Here is a 26091-nt window from a genome sequence, read left to right as displayed (position 1 = left end):
AGATGCTTTCCTGTTTGCCCATATATCCACCATTGTTCTGTATTCACGTCTCATGCTTTCTTTTTGCTGAATATGTATTTTCTCATTCCCATTCTGTATCAGAATTTATACTTGCAGAAATAACATTAATTCATTTATATCCCACACTACTAATGTACTAATAAGTAATTCCTTTAGCCCCATTCATATCATATGTGCTTGGCAGCAGTGAGGCAGGGTGCCAGCCAGAGCTTCAGCAGTTTACATTCATCAGGACTTAGAAATAAATTGAACCTCACTTCACTATTACATCAATCTTATATTTCCCAACGTCACTAATCTCAAATACAGAACCAAGCTCAGGTAGTAGGATAATATCGAGTTACACTCAAACTCTTAGGGTCCACTCAAGTACCCTAATAGCCAGGTGTTAACCTAATGGGCTTTGATTGCTACTTGCCTGTGCATTGCTCAAAATATGGTTAAGCAAGTTTTTGGTTTTTGACACAAGCTCATTAAAAGCTAACACGGATTTTTCACTGCTCCCTAACTGTAAAAATAAATACTCCAGTGCTCAAATTTTCTGTAAAAAGATTAACTAAGTCAAGATTTGGTGGGAATATTTCAATTTGCCATTTGCAAAATAAAATACTGCTGCTTGCTATCCTGTAATACAGCTTGGAGCTGTGCTCCAGATCTATGAAAGAGTTATAAAGTCATAAAGAGAAATCCAGCAAGGATCACTGCATTGCTAGGATCTCACTGCTATCAAGACTTTTCTCAAAGTAATCTTGCAGAATTGAAGCAAATTCAAAAAAGGTTAATTTGGGTTTTGCTGAATTGACAAAAGCAGCCTGTTTTTAACATATTGAATTCACAAGAGTTCATGTGATAGGCCCACTCCTGCACCTGTCAGCCCATCGAGCTTACTCTGCTATTCAGTAGAATTATGTTGATTTTGGCTTCTGCTCAGTTTTCCTCTCCACTTGTCATATCCCACAATGTCCTAATAATAAGATCTGAATTTTGCATGGTGTCTTGTCCCAATCCTGATTAAACAGTGTTTGGGAAGCATGCCCATAATCCACACGGTTGCCCTGCAACAAATTAGTATTAGAAGCAGTAAGATTTCAGCCCTTTCTTGGAGTTAAATTCCTCGGTAGAAAGTTACTGACCATTTGGAAACAGTGACAGCTGTGGGCACAGTAGTGCTACCAGGCACTGTGGCCACTGCAGACCCATCCTGAGCCTAGGTAAGTCTGGGCTTGGGGTCTCAGTAAGGGAAGGATGAGGAGTTGGTGGAAGCAGGATACAAGAGGCCAGAGGGAAAGGCTAAAGGGGATTGAATGATGTTTGGGGAGCAGCCTCTGATGCTGTCAGGGACCCACAAATGAATACAGGGAAATGTATTTGATGCCATGATGCTAGAAATGGCAGAAGATGCTGCTTTGAATGCTGAGGCTATTGGGGTAGAATGTAATGTAAAGGATACCCTGTCATGTTTCTTGGAGAGTGTGAGAACTGAAGTCTGGGGGAATGGTGAGGGGGTGGTGGTCAGACACAGTTTAAATAATGTCTATCATAATGGGTGTCTTTTGGTTGAGGAAATGGAAGTCATGTTGAAAGTTCCATTATAGAAGTTGGCATCATCAGAATAGATGCATTTGAGATGGAGACACTGAGAAACAAATGGAATCATTAGGTGCGAGGAGTTCAGTAGGGGGATATATCAGAATCCTTGGGTTTGTAATGAATATTAGTGGACAGCCTGCCCCCAGAAATGGAGTCAGAGAAGCCTTGGAAAGGAAGAGCCAGACATTTACCAGGATGTTGCCAGGGCCTTAGAGTTTTCATTATGAGGAGAGACTGACAGAATATGATGCATAAAATTGAGGGAAATTGAAAAGGTAGACAGGAAGAATTTTTTTTTCCCCCTTTAATGGAGGAGTAAATGAAAAGGGGATATGGTAAAGGGAAAAAAATTTTAGAAGAGATGTGTGGAAAAGCTTTTTCACCCAGAGAGCAGTGGCAATCTGGAAGTCGCTGTCTGTAAGGGTGATGGAAGCAGAAACCCTCAACATTTAAAAAGTATTTAGATATGCACTTGTGATGCTGAGGAATACGAGACTATGGGCCAAACCGGAAAATAGGATTAGAATTGTTAGGTGGTTTTTGACCAGTGCAGGTGTGATGGGCCAAAAGGCCCTTTTCTGTGCTGTAGATTTCTATGACTCTAGCTGTGCGGGCAAAGGGATAGTCATAAAGTTGCCAGGCCACCTGCATGGCATGGGTCTACTTCCTGCTGTAGCTAAAATTAATTTGGCAGGGAGATGGCTCTTGGGTAGCCTTTAAGTTTGTTAACGTATTCAACAGATAGAGGCATCACTGGCTGGGCCAGTTTTTTTTTTCCCTAATTGCCCAGAGGGCTGTTAAGCGTCACCATATTTCTGTAGAGTTGGAGTGACATGTAGGCCAGATGAGGTAAGGATTTTCTTGTCTGTAAATTTATATAGATTCCTTGCACTCTTTAAATATTAGACAGTTCGGGAAGGGCAGACCACTAGATGGATTTTATTTGCCTCTACTCTTCAAACTCACCTGCAGGCAAATATAATATCTAGCCCCAAAATTCAGTTTGTCCCAGCCTTATGTATATTCACCCATTATAGCATCCATAATTCTCTGGGGTAAAGAATTCCAAAAGATTCACAACCTTTCGACTGAAGAAATTTCTCCACATCTCATTTCTAAATGTGCACACCCCCTTATCCTGAGACTGATGTCCCTCCCAATATCCCTTCTAAGCTGCTCTGAGGGTCTGCGCATGGCAATTATTGATTGCACTACTGATTTGATGCTGCACGGAACCTCAAAAGTCTGTGCAGAAATGAAAAAGTTAGTGGGATCACAGCCCCACATGATTCCATGACTAAGAGAAACAGTATCTCACTGACAACCATGTCCCTATTGAATTTTATATTTAAAAATCATGTCACATTTCTCTTTAAATTAACCAGATTTGTCTCGTATTTTAATAAATGCAAAGAGAGTTGATGGTATCGTGGCTAGAGTTGTGCGCAATCCTTTCTCATAATAATGTATGATTGTTTGCTTTACAGCAAAGATACAGGAAAACATGTTGTCCTGAATCATTTCCTGTTGTTTCAGTTGCTGTTAAGTTCTTTAATGTCCTAACATTAAAACGAAAATGAAGGGAGATAATTTAAAAAAGGGTTTTGTGGATTCTTCCAGATTTTAGATACTTTTAGATACAATTTTTCATGAAAAGAGAAGCAGAAAATATTGGCAAAGGCAGCTAGCCAGGCAGTAGCTGTGGAGAGAGAATTAATATTTGAAATTGTTGGGTATTTCATTAGAACTATATACTGTTTGTTTTCAATCAGTGAATAGAATTGAATTTAATTTCTCATATTTCCAAATGCTGAGGTTCAGATATTAAATGTGTGCTTAGACTCTTAAGACACACTGTAATTGCCAATTACAATTATGAAGCCCAAACCAAACAGGAATCATAAGTGTCTGAACTATGAAAAATGGATAAAAACTGTAACTGTTCAATTTGAAAACTGCAAGACAAGGGGGAAATAACACTCCACATAGAGCAGTTCATGTAAACAAGTTTTAATCACCCATCAACTCTGAATAGCAGGAAAAAATATTTAAAACATTTCTCCTTTCAAGAGTCATGTTGATATATTTGTACAATGTTAACCCCTTCACAGCCTCCCTTGAGGTTTTTGTCTCCACACTCAACAACCAGAATTGCTTGAGCCACAGTTTCCTCTGGATTAAAGCTAATGTCTTGACCCATCCAACACAAACTTTCTCCTTCCCCCTACCAGCCACTCTCTCAGGCCAAATTAGTCTCTTTTCAGCCTTAGCATACTCTTCAGCTATGAGCTGAACTTTTGACTTTCTTATACTCTTCAGCAGGCGACTTCCATTACCCTCCTGTTGCTCTCCTTCCTGTGGCAGCCAGGGAATGGGAGGTCTCCCTGACTGCAGATCTAATGAGAAGCGTTAAGGAGCAGAAACACCTGTAGGACGAGGATGAGTGTAGCATTCCCTCAGTCCATATATCATCTTTCGTGAAGACAGTTAAACTTCCAATCAACTATCACTCAGCAACTGTGTTGGTAACTGCAGTTTGAGCGTGTCTAAAGCTATCACAAACCTATGCACAGAACATAACTAATTCTTAATCCATTGTAGCTGCTGGATAATAAAAATTGATATGATAATGAAGTGGTGATGCATAAGATGATGTAGCAGTAACATTAGCAGTTATATCTTTGTGACAGTAAAAAAGATAGCCTTAACCAGAACAGAGCTTTCTGAACCTCAGCTACTGCCAAAATTCCCAATCGAGAGCAAAGCTTCCCAAAATCCAACAAGAGGAGCGCTTTGCAAACCTCAAATACAGCCAAATTTCCCAAACTTCAACCAGAACAGAGCTTCCCAAGCCACAATTACAGCCAAGCTTCCCAAAATTCAATGAGAGCAGTTTCCCAAACCTCAATTAGAACAAAGGTTCCCAAGCCTCACCTAGAGCTTGGCTTTCCAATCCTCGGCTATAGCCAAGCTTTCTAATCAATAAGAGCAAAGCTTTCCAAACTTCAACTAGAGCAGAGCTTACAAATCTTCAACTAGAGCGGAGCTTTCCAAGACTCAACTAGAGCAGAATTTCCTATTCTTCAACTAAATCAGAGCTTCCAAACCACAATTATCGCCAAGTTTCCCAATCAATGAGAGCAGAGATTTCCAAGTCTCAACTGGAGCAAGCTCTCCAAACCTCAATTAGAACAGAGATTTCCTATCAATGAGAGCAGAGCTTTCCAGTCCTCAACTAGTGGAGCTTCCAAACCTCAACTACAGCTAAGCTTTCCATCAACGAGAGCAGAACATCCTAATCCTCAACTAAGCAGTGCTCCCCAAACAATGACAGAGCTTCCTAAACCTCTGAGTGCAAAGCTTCCCATTATGACGCCATTTTGGAGGTCTCAGATCTAGGAGTACAAATGGTTGGAGAAGAGGATAGGATGCCTGTTGGCATGGGGGGTTTGGAAAGGGAGGGAGACACCTGTGAGAGTGGTAGTTATGGAGAGAATCTATTTAATCCACAGTAAAAAGCACAAACAATCCTATTAGATTTAGGACGTAACTTAGGCCACGGCCACTGTTAAAATCAAAGTGCAAGATTGAAAAGGTATTTAAAACTGTCAGCACTTGGTGGAACTCCATGGTAGCCATTGCTGCATTGGAGTTCACAACACCAAAATCTTGGTTGCTGACGTTATTGGGTGTCCCAGCCACAGTTTGGTAAACCCAAAAGAGAGAGAGACATACATACAGACAAAATACAGCACATTACAGGCCCTTCGACCCTTGATGTTGTACCAACCTGTGAAACCAATCTTATGCCTATCTAACCTTACCATTTATGTGTTTATCCAATGACCATTTAAATGCCCTTAATGTTGACGAGTCTACCACTATTGCTGGCAAGGCATTCCTTGCCTTTACTACTCTCTGAGTAAAAAACCTAACTCTGACATCTGTCATATATCTATCACCTCTCAATTTAAAGCTATGTCCCCTTGTGCTAGCCATCATCTGAGGAAAACAGCTCTCACTGACCACCCTATCTAATCCTCTGATCATCTTGTATGCCTCTATTAAGTCGCCCCTTAACCTTCTCTCTAATGAAAACAGCCTCTAGTCCCTCAACCTTTCCTCATTAATCTTCCCTCCTTACCAGGCAACATCCTGGTAAATTTCCTCTGCACCCTTTCCAATGCTTCCACATCCTTCCTATAATGCGGTGACCAGTACCGTACACAATACTAAAAGTGCGGCCACACTAGAGTTTTGTACAGCTGCAACATGACTCCATGGCTTCGAAACGCAATCTCTCTACCAATAAAAGCTCACACACTTACGCCTTCTTAACAACCCTACCAATCTGAGTGTCAGCTTTCAGGGATCTATGCACATGGACACTAAGATTCCTCTACTCATCCACACTATCAAGAATCTTACCATTAACCCAGTATTCTTATTCCTGTTACTCCTTCCAAAATGAATCACCTCACACTTTTTCATATTAAACTCCATTTGCCACCTCTCAGCCCAGCTTATCTATATCCCTCTGTAACCTGCAACATTCTTTCGCACTGTCCACAACTCCACCGACTTTGGTGTCATCTGTTTAATTTTTGACCCTATCCTCTACACCCTCATTCAGATCATTTATAAAAATGATAAACAGCAGAGGACCCAAACAGATCCTTGCGATACACTACTAGTAACTGAATTCTAGGATGAACATTTCCCATCAACTACCACCATGTCGTCTTTCAGCGAGCCAATTTCTGATACAAACTACGAAATCACCTTCAATCCCATGCCTCTGCATTTTGTGCAATAGTCTACCGTGGGGAACCTTATCAAATGCTTTACTGAAATCCATATACACCACATCAACTGCTTTACCCTAATCCACCTGTTAGGTAACCATCTCAAAGAACTCAACAAGGTTTGTGAGCTAGGACCTACCCTTCACAAAACTGTGTTGACTATCCCTAATCAAATTATTCCTCTCTAGAGGATTATAAATCCTCTCTTATAATCCTTTCCAACACTTGACCACAACCGAAGTAAACAATAATTACCAGGGTTGTCGGTGTTAGATTTGGAGGTGGGTGAACACTTTGGTGGTGACCACAATTCAGTTTTGTTTACTTTAGTGATGGCAATTATATTACGATTAGGCAAGATTTAGGATGAGGAAGGAAACTGCAGGGGATGGAAACAACTGAAATAGGGAGCTTGTTCAAGGAATAGCTACTGTGTGTCCTTGATAAGTATGTACCTGTCAGGCAAGGAGAAAGTGGTGGAGCGAGTGAACTGTGGTTTACTAAAGAAGTTGAATCTCTTGTCAAGAGGAAGAAGGAGGCTTATGTAAAGATGAGACGTGAAGGCTAAAGGACCTAAAGGGAGAGCTACGAAGAGCCAAGAGGGGACATGAGAAGTCTTTGACAGGTAAGAGCAAGGAAAACCTGAAAGCTTTCTACAGGTATATCAGGAATAAAAGAGTAACCAAGGTAAGATTAGGGCCAATCAAGGACAGTAGTGGGAAGTTGTGCATGGAGTCTGAAGAGAAAGGAGAAGTGCTGCCAAAAGCTCTGCAATCTCCTTCCTAGCTTCCCAGAGAATCCTAGGATAAATCTCCTCCAGCCAAGGGAGCTTATCTATTTTCACACTTTCCAAAATTTCTAACACCTCCTTCTTATGAACCCCAATCCCATCTAGTCTAATAGCCTGTATCTCAGTATTCTCCTCGACAACATTGTCTTTTTCCTGTGTGAATACTGGTGAAAAATATTCATATAGCACTTCTATCTCTTCAGACTCCATGCACAACTTCCCACTACTGTCCTTGACTGGCCCTAATCTTACCTTGGTCATTCTTTTATTCCTGACATACCTGCAGAAAGCTTTCAGGTTTTCCTTGCTCTTACCTGTCAAAGACTTCTCATGTCCCCTCCTGGCTCTTCGTAGCTCTCCCTTTAGGTCCTCTAGCACCCTAACCCTCACGTCTCATCTTTACATAAGCCTCCTTCTTCCTCTTGACAAGAAATTCAACTTCTTTAGTAAACCACAGTTCACTCGCTCCACCACTTTCTCTTTGCCTGACAGGTACATACTTATCAAGAACACACAGTAGCTGTTCCTTGAACAAGCTCCATATTTCAGTTGTTTCCAGCCCCTAGTATGTAAAATGTAAATTGAAGGATTTGCAAAATCCAACCAGAGTCACACGGTAATTACTCATAGCTAAAGGGGAAATCGACTGTCACATACAAGTAGAAAAGACTGAATCTAAGCTAGCAAAGTCTCCAAAGTGCAGGACAGAACTGTGGGTTGTGAACCCATGGAAGCTCAAACCACGAGGACACATCATGTTTTCCATTTAGAAGCAAAATACTGCAGATGGTGGAAATCTGAAATACAGAAAATACTGGAGAAATGCAGCAGGTCTGACAGTATCTGTGGGGATGGGGGAGAACGAGACAGACACAGAGAGACAGACAAGAGTTAACATTTCGAGTCTAATATAACTCTTCCTTAGAACTGAAACTCTGTTTCTCCACAGATGCTGCTAAATTTCTCCAGTGTTTTCTTTGTTGGTAGTATTTCCCACTGATCCCATAAAACTCAGCCTTGTAAAAGAATCTGTCGGCAGCATCTTTTCAAAGATTTTCTGAAAATCTAAAATAAACATTGTTAATGCTATCTTCCTATAAAATCTTTAACAAACAGAAGTTTTTGGTTCTTTAATACTGTTATTCGCCTTTTCAAACAGTCTAATAAAAAACAATTTGCATTGGATTTTTTCCCCCTGTATGTGAAGTGCTAGGTAGAGTGCATAATTTTTCTATTAATTCAAACATATTTAGTCTTGGTACCAAGAGACATACGTTTGAATATCATCTCGTGCATTAGTCCACCTTTAATCGGTATGAAAATGGAACCTTTAATTTGCAGCTAATAAAGCCTGTAAAATGGTGAGCCATCACTGATTATAACACAATTCCAAACCATTCATTTGTCTTGAAGATCTCTGAAATTTCAGAGTGAAACCAAGGTGCACCCCTTGGAGAGTTCAGGATGGAGGTGGAAAGAACACAGGACCTTATCTGAAGAAGAGTTTCCATCCATGTTGTTAGTCTTGGGCTTTCAAATAATCTTGCTCCAAAATTGACTATCAGGAGATTTGCAGACTAAGGCAGCACTCTCAATTTACCCTCACTTTGTGAACTAGTGAAGTTTGCCTTCTCTTCACTGGGACAGCACTGTCAGCGTTAGAAATGCAGATCCTTTTTAAGGCTCAAATTGAACAACTCCAGAGTCATTTGAAAGCATTTGTTGTTCATTGGATATTTTGTTCAAGAGCTAAGTTCTTGTGGTGCTGTGTTGGTGTCCCTACCCCTGGACTGAGAGACTGGGTTCAAGTACCACCCTGCTCAAGAGGAATGTAATAACGTCTCTGAAAAGGTTGATTAGAGAAATAGGTTAAATAAAAATAAAGTTGAGTTCTTAGGGTGGAGGTGCTGGTAATGGCACTGGACTAGTCATCCAAAACCCCAAATTAATGTTCTGGAGACTTGGGTTCAAATCCCACTATGGCAAATGGTGAAATTTGAAAAAACGAGTAGGTTTATAGAGTCACAGATATCCTAAATTACTCTAGTCCATTTGTCAGTATTTGGCCCATTTCCCTCTTAAACTCTTCCTGTTCATGTACTCATCCAGATGTCTTCTAAGTGTTGTAATTGTACCAGCCTCCACCACTTCCATACACGCACCATCCTTTGCAGGAAAAAGTTGCCTCTTTTTGTTATTGTGACACTTCCTCTGGTGGGCAGTGTGTTATGTTATCTGATAAATAGTTGTTTGGCTGATTAGGTGTTTTCTTTTAAAAGAACTGAGTTCTTGGGACTCTTGTGGTGCAGTGGTATACCCTTACTTCTGGGCCAGAAAGCTCCTGTTCCAGTCCTTCTGCTCCTGAGTTGTATAATAACACATCTGATCAAGTTGATTTAAAATAACTAGGTCATGTGGGCTCAGCTCGATTATTTGTGATAAAACTGTTGATTTTCAGACCAATAGAAAAAAATAATTTTGTGCCCAAACATGTTAAAACAAAAGAACAAATTATTCCCCAGTAGTCTGTTGGCTTCTAGATTTAAAAAAAAAACTGTCTAGAGGGAGTTGTGGAAACTGGTATTTGTTCAAAGTCTGTGAGAAGATTTGTAGCTCGGGTGCTCGTTGTTGTGGTTTGGTTCGCCGAGCTGGGAATTTGTGTTGCAGACGTTTCATCCCCTGTCTAGGTGACATCCTCAGTGCTTGAGAGCCTCCTGTGAAGCGCTTCTGTGATCTTTCCTCCGGCATTTGTAGTGGTTTGAATCTGCCGCTTCCAATTGTCAGTTCCAGCTAACTACGAAAGAACCACCCCAACACACACACAAAAGAAGTTGCATCAAGACACTATTCAAAAGGGCCACAACACACTGCAGTATACCAGAACTGCAAAAAGAGGAAGAAGAACACCTATACAAAAAAACGGATACCCGCGCAATTTCATCAACAGATGCCTAAGGGAAAGACAACGGAACGAGGACATGCCGCAACCCAAAGGACTAGCCACACTACCATACATCAAGAGCATTTCCGAACTGACAGCCAGACTACTGCGACCACTAGGACTCATAACAGCACACAAATCAACAGCCACTCTCAGACAACAACTCACCAGAACGAAGGACCCAATACCCAGCATGAGCAAAACCAATGTAGTGTACAAAATCCCAGCAAGGACTGCACAAAACACTACATAGGACAAACAGGAAGACAGCTAACGATCCGCATCCATGAACACCAACTAGCCACGAAATGACATGACCAGCTTTCCTTAGTAGCCACACACGTAGATGACAAGCAACATGAATTCGTCTGGGACAACACTACTATTATAGGACAAGCCAAACAGAGAACAGCCAGGGAGTTCCGAGAGTCATGGCACTCATCCACAGATTCAATCAATAAGCACATCGACCTGGACCCAATATACCGACCACTGCAACGGACAGCTGGAACTGACGACCAGAAGCGGCAGAGACAAATCACTACAAATGCTGGAGGAAAGATCACAGAAGCGTTTCACAGGAGGCTCCCAAGCACTGAGGATGTCACCTAGACAGGGGACGAAACGTCTGCAACACAAATTCCCAGCTCGGCGAACAGAACCACAACAACTGGTATTTGTGCTAAGCTATAGATTGACAATAAAACCTTCGTAAATCTCTGAAAGTCTTTTGCTGCCTAATTCAGCATATGAATATTGGTCTACGAAACAAGCACAAGTAAGTCATTCCATGAAAGTGTTCATTCTGAGTTACAATTCTAGGTTCACATTCCATGCAAAGGAACATTAGAAATAGGAGCAGAAACAGGCTGCTTCTCCCTCCTGGGCTGCTTTGCCATATTAGTCTTACATTCTGTTCATAGGATGCAAAATACCTAGAAGCTGAAGTTAACAAGGCACATAGGCATTGTGAATTAGTTTGTATTAAAATGTATATAAAGAGGAGCCAGGAAGGCCCGTGTCTAGACCTACTTGTTCCAGAGGTATGTAAGGGCACCTCTGAACAGGTTGATTAGAAAATATCTATAAAGGAGAGTCGGCCAGAAGAGGGTGGGAATGTATTTGATTGGAGAAGCAAACTCTGTGTGAAGAATTAAAGAAGCTGTAAATGTTTTGATCTCTGTATGTGCTTTACAAATATGCTCAAGGAATTCTCTAACATTTCATGCAGTAAGATTCCATCTTAATTCCAAGCACTGATTCCCAAAAGGTTTATCCTTGAACTTTGCCTGAACAAATGCGCTGACCAAATTGTTTCTTAAAAAAAGTTTAATTTATACAAGGTGCAGACATACTTCTGAGTTACACAAAACATAAAGTCGCATAAGGTCCACTTTATAATTGTGTTACAAAGATGAAACACTTTAGATTGGTTCCAGATGTAGATGTCTACTTAAGATGTTGAGTAATGTAACAAAATGGGAGATTTTGGTTCTGTTTGGTTTAAAATATTTTTCTATCAAAAATGTTTAATGGTGTTTTGTCCTTAGCCATTGATATTTTAAAAGAACTTTTACTGTACGTAATCTCAAAGTGTCATCCTTTCAGAAGGTTATAGTTCAAATTTCTCTTTTAATCATTATAGGACAAATTTTAAGTTTCACTGCTAGATTCCTGGGGCCATTTATACATAAGATAAAGGGGAACCACAAAATCTCACATAACGTTGGTAAAAAACCATTATCTACTAGGCATGAACACTTCTAAAGTAGCAATGATTGAAGTTTTGCAAAAATATTTCTCAGAAAATGACTCTGTCCTGCTTGGGCCTGTAACACTGGATGGGGTTTCGGCACACAGGCCTTAATGATTCAGCAAAGGGTCTAGGCTTGAGCTATTATGCTCAGGAACCCACAGCTGGTTGTTTTACAGAGGGATAGTGTTGATCTTGGAAGTTATTTGCCTGGCAGTCCTCTCCAAGCTCCATGCCATAGGAGTAGAAAATGCAGATCCAAATGATACTTTAAAAATTCACGCTATAATACTTTGAAGCATTTTATAACTCAACAGCTTCCAAAGTTACTTTTCACCCACACCCCATGTACGTTTGCTTTGTTTCAGAAGCACAGGAAATTATGTTAACAAAAACACTAATAATACTAAAGCATGATGCCCAGTGATGCACAATGCATTTCTCATTAGTTGTCAGTACATGGGTCACTCCACTGCGATCTGTCAGTGGTCCAGTAAGCAACTTTGTTTTTAAAACTGTCCAGCAAAGTGGAGAAAAAAAACTTTCATCCTATTAAAACGGATTTTATCAAGTATTTAAATAATGACTTAGTGTTGTTACTCAGTTAATGCTTCTGTGACATCTTCCTTAGTCATTTCTAAGTCATCTGTATTAACCGCTTTGCCCTTCCTCTTGCAATGAAGACCAGAGAAAGGGTTGAACCATCCCAAGGAGAAGTTTCCATCAAATGCTGCCTTCATTCCTTCCCATCCCAATTTCTTCTCCCAGGTGGGTGTTTCATTTTTGAGACGCTCTATGCCCTAGAAACAATTATGACAACAAAATATAATGGCTGCAGTGAAATCAGTTTGATGTCAAATATATCCACCAGAACATAATTCGGGGCTTCTCAGAACACTTGCAGCAATAATTTATATTGCATGAGAAAAGAAGTGCTGATTGCTTTCATCCGGTATAAATTGTTATTGATGTAAAGCTGTGACAGCATGCCTTTTCTTTCAGCAAAATGCAAGTTCTGTATTACATACTGATTGTAAATTATAGCAAAAGTCCTTCAGAAAGATAATATATGGTAACCTATTATTAATGCTTTCTTCAACTGAAGACCCTTTGGAAATGTTTTAAAAGCTCCTCAGCAGGCATTTTATTGTGCTTATGTGTCTTATTATACAATACACATAGCTCTAAGTTAAACATATCATTTATTAAGAAATTTCACAGATGTGAGCCATCAAATAAAGACAAGTGCAATCTCAGGCAAACTAACTTTAGCAAATCGCATGGAGTGTTTAATTTAATGTAGGTCATTTCTATATTGAAAAATTGGCAGAGTTGCATAAATAAGCATAAATGCTAATGGGAGCAATTTCTTTACAGAAATAATTACTACTAGAAATCGCTGGAGATTTGGATTAAAATTCCACAATGTCAATTGGAGGAGTTTAAAATCAGCTAATGAAATCTGAATTTATAAAGGTAGTCTTAGTAATGATAACAATGACAACTATCATCAACTGTTGTAAAAATCTATCTTATTCCATCAGGGTAGAAAATCTGCTGTCCTTAACTAGTCTGGCCTCTGTATGGCTTCAGATCCACAGCAACAACGTTGTCTCTGAACTACCCCTTGAAATAGCTTAGCAAGACACCCAGTTCAAGGGCATTTAGGAATAGGCAACAAATGCTGGCCTTGCCTATATCCCAGGAGAGCATTTTTATTTTAACATGGCTTAAATGAGAGGAAAGTTGTGGTAATGATATTCTAACTTTAGGGTGAAATAAAACATTGATTCCTCTTACAATACTTTGTATATACAGTTCATAGCTGCATCCCTACTTTAATATCTGATTAAAAATAATAACCAGTTTGCTTGTTATTCCTAGATGATGTACTTGGGGCACTTCTCCAGTCCACTGAATAATTATTCCTTTCTCAAATATCTGAGACATAGATAGGTCTATGTATTAAAACCATCAGGAGTCAATTATGCCCCATGACCTTAAAAGCTGAGAGTCAGAAAGCTCCAATTCCATCAAGGAAAAGGTGAATATAACCCAGCTCCAGAGTACAAGCAACATTTAGTTAAATGAAAAACGTGGATATTTCACATAGAACATATACCTGGATTATTAAGGGTCAGATATCAGTAAAGATTTTGTGCAGATACCAAGACTACTCTCATGATAGGCTGCAGCGTTAAAAGACAAGAAAAAAAGTCAAAGTTAGTCGAAGAGGAAGAAAAAGGTGAAAAACAGATTTATTCAATCAGACTGAAACTATGAAAATGATGGTTAGATGTTGCATTGATGTTAATGATTATTAAAAATGAGCAGTAAATCTGTTAGATTGATGCATAGTTCCTCTTCTTTATCAGTGTGATCAACAGCTCACCTGAAGGCTGCTCCTTTCGCTATCTCAAAGATTACACATTTTCACCTCACTTGCACTGGAAAAGTCTTCATTCATCTGTTGGTACACGTGTCACAGAAGTATTCCATAATTTCACCCAAACATTGCCAAAGAGATGGAATTTTTTAAACTTACCTAACTCTCCCATCAATTTGTTGACATAAATCAGCTTCTCGAACTGCCCTCTCAGCTACAGAACAGTCCCTAACACTCTTGCCTCAGAGTGAGATGGGTGTGGTTTCAAGTCCAACTCCAGGACTATAGCACAAAGATGGTGTTCTGAAAGAGTGCTAACTTTTGGATGAGATGTTAAATACACACCCATCTGCTCTCTCAGGTGAATGTAAAAGATTCTATGGTGTAAACTTGAAGAAGAAAAAGGAAGTTGGCCCCAGTGTCCTGGTCAAGACTTATCCCTCAGTCAATTTTACATTACAGCTAATCTGGACATTTTAAAACTGCTCAATGTGATCACTTACTGGGTGTAAATTAGTTTTAAGTTTTAACAATGACTATGCTTCAAAATTGCTTTGAAAAACACCACGGTTGTGAAAGATGCTATATACATATAAGGCTCTCTTTTTCAGTCCATTGTTTACACTGTGTAAAAAAAAGATTCACCCTACTTCCAAGTGGATGGGTCTGACCCTATGTAGTATCTGTGACTATCATAAATATCTTACTGATTACCTTGCATTTATCCTTCTGAATTTTGAATAATTTTGCAGATCAGCTCCAGCATAAAATGATTAGTTTCTACAACTTCGCACTACACACTGATGGCCAATACAAGTTGTAAATATGCATGACACAACCCAAGGGTTGTCTCAAATAGAAGTAAACAGAGAAATGGATATCAAGTCTTGGTGGGATGAATAAGGAATTAGAATTGAAGGCCTGTTGCAGAGTGAGATTTTGAGGCTTTTCAAGCAAGAAAAGCAGGGGGATAGAAGGAGAAATGGGGACAAGAAGTCTGCCACCATTGTGCAGTGGTAGGGAAGACATAAGGCCAGAGGAGATTGTAGAAAAAAATGTGGCTGTACTTTGGATAACGGGGATCTGTGGGATGGGCCAGAAGAGGGTAGTGAAATTATCAAATCTAGAAAAGTGTGGAAAAAATGGATGGGAATAGGTGATTTTTGGTCTTTCGATATAGACACGGTGTTTAAAGTTCAGTTAAACAGATGCCCAATGCTTTACAGTCCAGATCAATTGGTCAGGAAATGTGGTGTAAGTAATGGCTTTAGAGTTTATCGTGAGAATGATAAGGTCTTCTGCTATCCTAGGTTGAAAATAGGAGGACATTGCTGCGGGAGGGGGCAGGAAGAGTCCCAGAAATGAATCATTATTGATTATCTCAGCTGAGACATCCTTCAACAGCATGAAGCCTGAATGGAAACAGGCCTCTAATGCCCTTTCACTCCAACTGGGGACTTTTTGAAGAATCTATTTGCTGTTAAATTAGGAACTATCTCAAGGTTCTCTTACTAGTTCTGGGGATGAGGAAACGGGGAAATGAGGAGGCCACTCAGCTCATGAAGTCTCCTTTACCATTCAATACGATAATGGTTTAAATTTGACATCAATTTCAACTTCCTAGCCCCATGTCCCATGATTAGTTTAGTGTGCAAAGTTTATCAGTCTAATCTTGAACATACTGAAAGACTGACCGTCTACAGCTCTCTGGGGTAAAGTGAAAGTTGCATGGTCTTACCAGACCATGGGGCTGCTTTCTCATTAGAGAGACATGACTGGTAGTGTCTTAACCTGAGGGTCACCATGCCTCAGGTTAGGGGAGAGATTGAGAAGGTAACCCCAGATGGTGCAGGAATGAACCCATGCTGTCGATGTCACTCTGCATCATAAACCAGCCATCCAGCAACCGATTAGGGAATACCTGAGATTCACAACCCTGAGTGAAGATATTTCTCATTTCAGTGCTAACTGGGAGCCCCCCTTATCATAAGACTGTGACACATATTTAGATTCTCCGGGAGAGGAAATAGCATCTCAACATCCAGCACTCTACAAATTTTGTACGTTCCAAGCAGATCAGCTCTCACTCTGTGAAACTCTAGGGAATATACTCCTACTCTTCTCAACCTTTCTTCACCACAGGAACAGCCCTCTCAGGCCAGGCATCAGTTAACCTTCACTGCAAATACTCAGTATCAAGTATATCCTTTCTTAGGTAGGGTTGTCAAAATTGTACAATGGGCATTGTACATGCTCTGGGAGCAAATGGACTGCTCCTAATCCATATGTTTGTATATATATGCACACACTATAGATGTAGTCTGACCAAAGCCTGTAAAATTGCAGTCAGGCTCCTTACTGTTATATCCAAATCCCCCTTGCAATAATGACGAACATGTCAGTTACCTTGCTAATTGTTTACCACAATTGTAAGAGCCTGTGGCAGCCATTTGATCCAAAAGTTCTGTTCCAGCATTAAATGAGATTATGGCTGATCTGATTACCCTCAACTGTCTATGCTTTGTGCACAGGATACATAAACCTCTAAAAATATTTAATAGTCTCTCTCACACCCGTTAAAAAGATAGTGTTTTTCCATTCTTTCCACCCAAGCGGATGATTTCTAATAATAAAAGCAAAATACTGCAGATTCTGGAAATCTGAAATAAAAAAAGAAAGTACTGGAGAAAATCAGCAGGCCTGGCAGCATCTGTGGAGAGAAGCAGAGTTAACATTTTGAGTCCACTGTGGTTCTTATGAAGATCCTGCTCAGTTGCTACTGATGATAATTTTCTATTTCTGCACTTGCTACATCATTTTCCACATTTTTGCCGAATTGCCTAATTAGTCTAAATCCCTTTGCAGCCTCTACATTCTCCTCCTCGCTCACCTAGACACAATATGCATGGGAGTCTCAACATTTAACCCACTGCTTCTACTTCTATCCTGCCCAAATGGGGAGAAAGACAATCCAACATGTACTGCCTACAATAACAGCTATCCTTGAACCCAGATGACATAATACAAAAGAAATTTGTGCAACACAAAGTTTCTCTGGTGCAATGCAGTGAAATAAACTTGCCAGATTTGCTTCTAATTGCTTGTCCTTAAGACCCAATTTAAAATAGAGTGCCCTCTTAGAGATACAAAGTGAAAAGTTGGGCTTGTTGGGGCAGAATGCTGATAATAAAAGCCCTACAATAAAAGATGATAAATCTGCAACAACAGGTGAAAATTTTACACTTTCAGTAAAACCCACTAAAGCAGTTTCTTTTCTATATAAACCAATCACTGGATAAGGCAACTACTGATATAAAAAGGGAGTGAGATACAATAAGAAATCTTTAACAGATATTAAGATATAATTACAAAAATGAAAACTATAAGTTATCCACAACACGGATAAATTGAGAGGTGATAATAACTTCCAAGATACTTTCTCCCATTTTTAAAATTTATGTCACATTTATCTTATGTAACATTTTAGGTATGTACCATTCCATGTGGTTTCATGAAATATTTAATATAATTTTAGTTTTCGCTGGTTAATTAATTTACAATGACCACTGATCCCGTTAGCAAACAATGAAGTCAGCTTCAGCATTTACCTTATCCAAAGTAATGAATATTCCTAACATACCCAATGGAAATGTAGGAGATTGTGACACATTGCAGATGGCTCACAGCAGAGAGCAAGATCTGCCATTCCCTCCAATCTTAAACACTTCCAGAAATTCTAAAATGGACCCTTGTTGTGAAGACGGTCCACATAGCTTAACTTGCATCTTAACTAATTCCCTGGCCTCCAATTTTCCACTCAGAGTGGGTATGCACCGTCCTGAATTAGTTCTAGAATGGCCAGCCATTCTTTGTTACCAGACATGTGTTTTGCTAGGTAGTCAAAGATACAACAGGAAAGCTAAACATAGTCCTGTTCTCACTTCCAGCAATGATCTTGAAATAGTGATCAGAAGTTTAAAACCTTGCTGAATGTGCTAGTTAAATCAGGGTGTTCTTGTTTATAAGTCACTGAAAGCTAAAATGCAGCAAGATACTAGGAAGGCAAGTTGGGATATTGACTATTACTGCAAAATGTCTTGCTTCACTTTTATAGAACATGGGTGAGGTCACACATTAAAACTTAATTCAGCCTCTTTACCAAGAAAAGACATAACTATAGAGTGAGAAAAGCAGAAGTTCACTAGGATAATTCCTATGATGAAGTGACTGTCCTTTGAAGGGAGGTAGGACTTGTATTCTCTAGGGTTTAAGGTGAGATGATCCAATTTAAATGAACAAAATTCTTGAAGAGATAAACAGGGTAGATAGGAATGCATTTAGGGCTGAGATGAGCAGGAATTTCTTCATTTCGAGGGTGGTGAATCTTTGGAACGCTCTACCCTAGATGTTTGTGGAAGCTCAAATCATTATATTAAAGACAAAGTTTGATAGATTTCTGGATACTAATGATTTTAACAGATGAGTATAGTATAGATGATCAGCCACAATCTAGTGGCATGGTGGAGCGGGCTTGAGAGGCTGAATAGCCTACCCTGTTCCTATGATCTAGGAATACTAAGGATGTTCGTACAGCATTGCGTGAACATTTACTCAGTTGCCTCCCTAAACTCTGACTTGTACTAGGCTCTCAATAGAAACCTATAGTTCTGTTATGAAGATGTGGGTGTACTGTATCTTTAAAAGAGTTAAAAAGCTAGCAGTGACAGCACCAAGTATTCTCAATTAGATACAATGTAACATGTGGTTCAGCTGCTAGGGTAGCTGGTTGCCTGGAAACAACAAAACAGATTTGAATTAGGCAAAACAGTTTAAATTATATCCTGAAAAATACTAAACTCCAATTCAGTTTGAATTTAGTACATTGACAATCTTAAAAGCCAATGACACAATCTGATGCTTTGGGGGTATAAGATCGGGGAAAATTGAACAGTTAAGAGGAGAACTGTGAAGCCACTAGCAAGTAAAAGACTGCCCAAAAAAATAGCTCTCTGGAGGTACCTTTATCAGTCAGCAACCTGAAGCAGAATCCCCAAGAAAAGATTACCAAAATACAGAAAAGATGTGAAAGCTGCCTGGTTTTGAAATAAGTAGTTTTATTTTATAAATCGTAATTGGGAGTTTTATTGGACTAGTATTATAGAAGGGAAGGTAAAAAGATAGGTTAGAGGAAGGGGTTGTAAATAGTTGTTATGTAATTATTTTGTTATACTTTAAGAAATAGTTAATTTTTATTTCAACTAGTTCTTGGCCTATTGAATTTTCAGATTACTGCATGGGATAAATAGTGTTGCCAGTTTAAATTAAGCAGGAGAGTATACCCCATATTGTAACAGTTCAAACAAGTCACAAATGCAAAAAATGATAATTAAAATTGCATTAAAGCAATTGCTTGCTAAGTGGTTAAGGAACTGTCAGTTTCCTTGTATTGCAAAGTGAAATTTAACAAAATAGAAATACAAGTTTGTAATAAACTTGTGTTTCAGGCATTGGCTCATACAGATCAGCATCACCAAGAGCAAACTGTTGCAAAGTCAGCTAATGCAAGGTTAGACCAAGATGTGATGGTGCAGACAAGAGTTGCATTTCATTGCCAGGAGTACTATTTGAGATTGCTGTGGAACCATTTCCTGGTCGTCCTTCCTCACCCTAAAAAAAAAACACAGGGCATTTACCTTGGAAGGTATTAATGGAGGTCACATGCTATTAAATAAAATCCTTTGTTAAAAGGCAGACCTCTATGCAGCCTGAGTGAACAGGTTATGGAATATTGGTTGAAAATAACAAGCTATAGCTATCTTAACACAAGCCAAATGCAGTGCAAGTAAACAGATACAGACACTCGATACAGGTGTCAAAAATAATGCTGCAGTCAACCAGAACAAGGCAGCTAATGTTGAATTAACTGCATTCCTTTGGACAATGGCTATTGTTAAGAATAGCATCATGATTAAGGAGTATCCAAGTTTATAATGGTTAAGCAAAAGGCTCTTGTAAGCACAGTGGCAGTGTTCCTAACTCTAAGGCAAAAGGCCTAGATTGAAGTCTCACCTGTTCCACAGGTGTATCTAATCTGCCTATCAAGACATTATAAAATATGAGTGTTAAGCAGGGTTGCCAGAGTTACAGGAAGGGAAAAGTAGTGAACAGAGTGACCTTGTGGAGGTGAGACCTGTTGGTTATACTGGAAAATTCCAATTGAATAATAGTGGTGGTTCCAAACATATTTTGTGACTAAAAATAGATTGTAGGAAAGTACTAAAAAATGAATAGAATGGTGAAAGGTGATTTTGGTTAAACTGAAGACAGCAGAATCCACAATTTTTCATCTCCCAGGCTGGCAAGTGTTGTTAATGTGGATGTATTTTGCTTGTGTTTAATACGATTGCTAAATCAATAGAAAATAATGGACAAAAAATGACTTGTTGACTATTAACAATGAGACGTTTTGGACCCATCATTTAGTAAGTTTAGCCAGAGCAGTTCGTGTAACGATAAGCCCTGCTCACCCAAAGTCAAAAAATCCTGAATAAATGAAGGATAAGGTACTTGGTGTTTAATTAGGTCAGTTGCATAGTGGTGATTGTTCAATCTTCAGTGAAAAATGTAAACCTTTATGATTTTCACTAGTTTCCTAGCTTGCCATTTTTAGCTACACCCAACTCTATACCAAACAGATTAATCTCAATTCCTGTGTCTGAAATAACCCTAAAACCCAAAGATACTTTGTTTTGTTCCTTTAGTACTGTTAGCCATGCAGATCAGTAAACACCAGCTAAAGCCAAACACTACACAAATTATTTGTAAAATGTTTTATTTATTCAGTAATAGCACCCAACTCACACAGTATTCAGATTGCATCTGAAGCAAACAATTAGACAAACACAAAAATCCCAAGCCCCATGTTAAATGTATTCTTCAGATGTAGTTTTGTTTTCTCCCAAATATACAGAGGTCACAAGATTCAGAAATAATGATCTAATTGCATTTTTGGCAATGCTGTTATATAACAAAACATTTAAATCAGTTATATATTATTTCTGCAAAGCAAATTCAATTGGCAGCTTTAATGCAAGACTAAAACCTTGAGTTTTGTTGACTTGATTTTAAGTAATGCCTCGGATGGCCCAAGTAATACACGAATATTCATTTTCTGGATTCCAGCATTGCAGGAGATGTCTTCTTTTCACAGCAATTTTAAAATTTTTTAAACAAAAGCTCAATTTGTTTAGTTAAGTTCTATTCCCACATCAAAGTTACAATCCAATTTTAGAACTGCTCAACTCTTAAAAGCATCCAACATGTTGGGTCGTGAATTTTAAAAAAACTCAAATGTGCACGTGTATTAATTCAAATCTTCTTGCATTTATTAGAAGACAATATCTCCAAAATCCCACGATATACAAAGACAATAACGATGATATTTATTGAGGTACTCCTCTAATTCTGGCCTGTTTTAAAACAAAAACTTCATACTAGCAGTCCTCAAACTACAGTCTACTACTTTTACGAGGTATATATATATGCTAGGGTACAATTGTTCATGTACTACCTGCCCTGACAGAACCTTCAGCAAGTAACAGTTTTTAAAATGGGTCTAGAGTGCATCACTACACTATCCAATGTACGGACTACATTGCAGTGCTCAACAAAAAAAAAAAGAGGATTTTCCGGTTTTCTATTCTGGGAGCTTCAGAAACCACCATGGCTGAAACTGACCAACACTTAACTGGAGTTTCAGTAAGAAGAGGTCTTCAATACATTTAGACACAGCCATTGGATTGAGCTGATGGAGATTTAAAGATGCAATTTCAATCTTTTTTGTGGCCATTTTGTATGTACCCATGCATGTCTATAAACTTGACTAAATGCATCAAGAATTAACAACTTCAAAATAAACATTTGGGAATGCAAATAATTAAAAAGACAAAACAGAATCTTGAACAAAATTTGATCTAGCCCTAACATTAGCCTATTCTGAATAAAGCCCTCTGTTTATGGCACGAATAGATTGTGAACATGGGAGCATTGCCACAGAATGGCTATAAAAACTTGCTGTTTGGTAGGGTTGGTCAGGAACAAAGTCAACACCAAGCCCTAGGAATCACTTCACTTCAATCCCAGTTCTCAGTTTTAAAGTTGTACTTGTGGACTGATATGACAAGAAGCAATGTTTTCATCACATTAGCACATCATGGACACTGGTTCAATTTAAGCTGTAAAAAGACAAATCTATATATTCTTGTTGGGTAAGGTACATGAATGGCGGGACAGTCCTGAGCAACTGATTTGCCTATTCCTGTTCCAATTTAAGGAAAGAAATGACAGCTTGGAAAAACATTGAAAAAAATCCACAACAATGTTTAAAAATAAATGAGGTAATAGACGGAATTTTTCTTTAAAAAGATTTTTTAAAAATGTCATGCTTTTAAATGTAACTTCTGAATGTGTATAAAAAAGCCATTTTGCCTACAGTGTTTGGAAGACTGAATTTACTCTGTCTGCTGAAAACTGCAAATATTAGGGATGAATAAATTTATACAGGACAACATCAAGCAATAATAGTTTAACATTATGGACAAGCTTGTAGGATTAATAACTAAAGTTCTTAGCATATTCATTGTTATGTTGACTTAACATGCTAAGGACAAGGAAAATGGAGATGGGTCAGACAAGAGTTATAAAAATTAACATCCGAAAAAAGTAATTTTAAAAGATGCAAAAGAAATTGTATCATGTTGACAGTCCACGTAACAATGATTTTGGCACATCACAAAACTGGATGGCCACATAAATTAGATGAAATCCTTTGTCACAAACATGTACACCATGAAAAGAAGTGGAGGAAGAGCAATGCCATCAGGTGTGAACCAATATCAGTGGATACACCATTGCATTAAAAGCTCTTTCCATAACCTTGATTATCAATCTTCATTTTACAGGATTTGTTTAGTAACGGTCAGTTTAAAAGGCCAAGTGATTTCCTAACAAGGAGGGTCATCTGCTTCTTTGGTATAACGTGGATCGCACAAGACCAACACTGAGGGGGCAAGGCCAGGGCACACCACTCTCCCACTATGGATCAAGTGAACCAGAGTGTAAATTATTCACACAAGAGCAAATACAGGACAGAGTAAGATCAGGAAGTCAGCATTTTGAAGGCTACAAAGTAGGGACAGAAAATTTAAGCAAGCAGTTTCATCTCATCTGTGATTAGCATTTGCACACCTTAGCAACACCCCATAGCACTCAATAATTACTGTAATACCAGGTTAATAAAGGCAGCTTATACTTCAGAACTGTAACTGCTACAGAACGTTTAGGTATAAATCAATAAAGGCAAATCAAGTCTAAAGAATTAATCCAGACCCTATTATATATCCTGAAGTTTCAGAAGGATGCCTGATCCTTAACAGTACTTTCAATCACTTGATTTACTTCAGCTTCCTTTATTTCAATTTTACAGCTCAAACTGCAGACTTTAGAAGCCTGCTTGTATCATACAATATCCCAGTGTCGGAGAAAAGGAAGTTTGACATTTTACTGTCTTATTATTTTCATGGATCAAAGACTGCTGGAATAAAGTCGAACCATGGCGTGCACCTTTTTCATCATCCATGCTTCTAAAAAAACACTTGGATCAGGAAGGATACAGTCGCTTGTAAATAACTTATATAGTAAGTTATGACTGGTACTTGTGAAAATAGTTATTAAGTAACCAGTTTGAATTGGATTGCTGGCCTAGGATGACTCAGACCACATACTGGTACGGGTCTACCTTCCCTTGATCTGGAGTTGCGAATGGACTGAGCCATTCTATTGAAAATGGATGACCGAACACAGCTTTCATATTCATCCATTTTGTTTTTTTAGCCCATCTTCTCTCTTCCTTTTTCAACTGCTCTATTCCCTGGAAACAGAAATAGAACAGCTTAAATCACGTAGGTAAGATTGTGGGGGGGGGAGGACTTTTCTACCCACTACAAACAATACCAGAACATACAATCAGCAAAGGTCACTGACACTCAAGTGAACATCCAATTAAATTTTCAGTCAGTTAAAAAACCCAAATAGTTGTAGTTAAGCATATAATTTTCAATTCCCCCCAACCTATTTACAAAGGGTGATCATCTCGCCTTCTAGTAAGTGGCTGCCCAAGTGATTGATTTCCCAGTTTTTGGTCAATCTCATTTCAGAAACTGGGAACAGCAACATATGTAGACTTCAAATTCTCCTCCCACCACTGTTCAGAAGGATTGGCTCTGCAGGTGGCCTAGTTGGGACTTAGCCACTGACTAGCCAAGGGGAAATTAATAAGGATGCCCCAATGTTCTACCATGATGCAGTACAGCTGGGCACTGAGATGCTATGCCATCAATCCAACTGTTGATCACATTTTTAAACACACATCTTTATAGGAGAAAATTTCAAATCAATAAAGTCACTAATTAGAGCACATGTGACACATCACAATATATAGAAAACTACATGAAAATGGTCGGTTATTCTTGGGCACAGTCTTATTAAACTGCTACAGCAAGTACAAAGCACTTTAGCAAAATAACACTACAACATCAAATAGCCAACAGGTACACATTCAATATTTTGCATTTATAAGGTGCCTTTAACAAAATAAAACACCCCCAGAGGCTTCTAAAGAACAAAGTGACAAAAATTTATACTAGATTAAATAAGATGACATTTGGTCAGGTAATTAAATGTTTGGTTAAAGGAGGGTTTTGAGGGGGTGTGGTTTAGCAGAGAAGGGGAGGAGAAAGAGGGGAAGAGTCACTAACAGGGAGAGAATAACGGAGTTTTGGACCCAGACAGATGAAAACATTTGATATCATAGCTGATCTCATCTGAGCCTCAACCCCACTTTGTCTGCTCCCCAAATTCCTTGAAATGATTCTATTTAAAAATCTGTTTATCTCTTCAAAGTTACTCAATACCTCAGAGTTCCAAAGATTCATCGCCCTCAGCAAAGTAATTCTTCATCTGTTTTAAATCTTCTACCCCTTATCCAAAAACTATGACCTCTCAGTAAAAAGATAAAATGACTGGCGGTGTGCGAATATTTGACTTTCACTTGGCCATTCACCTCCTAAAAAATCATGGACCACTTATCTAACAATGACAGTTCCCCAGCTGTGTTTGGGCATGGAGTACAGGATACAAACTGCTGTCCCAAGTGTTGCCATTACCCACCTGCTTTTTTCATTATCCAGCCATTCATCTCCCTATAGGAGCACATATGCAATTTCTTTCAGCATGACACAGGGGCAGCTAGTTCAGAGATATTTCAAATGGTCAACATTGCTGTAAGTTTGGTCAGATTTTCAACGAGGCACACATTTACAATCAAAGTCATAACAGCACGGAAACAGATCCTTCGGTCCAACTTGTCCATGTCAACCACATTTCCCAAAGTAAACTAGTTCCAATTGTCTGTGTTTGGTCCATTTCCCTCTATATCTTTAATGAATAGGAAATGTCCAAATGTCTTTCAAATGTTGTAACTCTACCTGCATCTACCACTTCCTCTGGCAGCTCATTCCACATATGAGCCACCCCTCTGGTCCCTGTTAAATCTTTTCCCCCCTCAACTTAAAAATATGCCTAGTTTGGAACACGCCCACCCTAGAGAAAAGACCTAGACTATTTACCTTATCAATGCCCATGATTTTGTAAACACAAACGGTCACCCCTCAACCTTCTACGCTCCAGTAGAAAAAGTCCCAGCCTATCCTTAAAACTCAAACACTCCATTCCCAGTAACATCCTGGT

General features: G+C 38.9%; 1 protein-coding gene across 5 annotated transcripts in view; it reads right to left on the bottom strand.

Moving 5' to 3' along the window:
- LOC122564528 (palmitoyltransferase ZDHHC3) overlaps window positions 1-26091 on the bottom strand; it is a 67126-nt gene that overhangs the window by 21567 nt on the left and 19468 nt on the right. The window contains exons 7-8 of one of the 5 annotated variants that reach the window (XM_043719574.2): window positions 14023-14089; window positions 12614-12700 (exon numbers count right to left, since the gene is read on the bottom strand). The exons of 2 other annotated variants lie outside the window; for them this stretch is intronic. In XM_043719574.2, coding sequence (XP_043575509.1) covers window positions 14045-14089 — 45 coding nt within the window. In that variant the 3' untranslated portion in view covers window positions 12614-12700; window positions 14023-14044. Of the gene's footprint in view, window positions 1-11442; window positions 12701-14022; window positions 14090-21101; window positions 24215-26091 lie in introns of those variants that run through there. 2 more of the 5 variants (XM_043719569.2, XM_043719572.2) reach the window with 2 other exon arrangements.

The sequence above is a fragment of the Chiloscyllium plagiosum genome, unplaced genomic scaffold (assembly GCF_037043375.1).
Source record: "Chiloscyllium plagiosum isolate Xiang-an unplaced genomic scaffold, Cpla_swu_hap1 HiC_scaffold_34, whole genome shotgun sequence".
NCBI classification, from domain to species: Eukaryota; Metazoa; Chordata; class Chondrichthyes; order Orectolobiformes; family Hemiscylliidae; genus Chiloscyllium; species Chiloscyllium plagiosum.
Note: the sequence above shows the minus strand (reverse complement) of the source record. Positions and strands in the feature narration are given on the sequence as shown.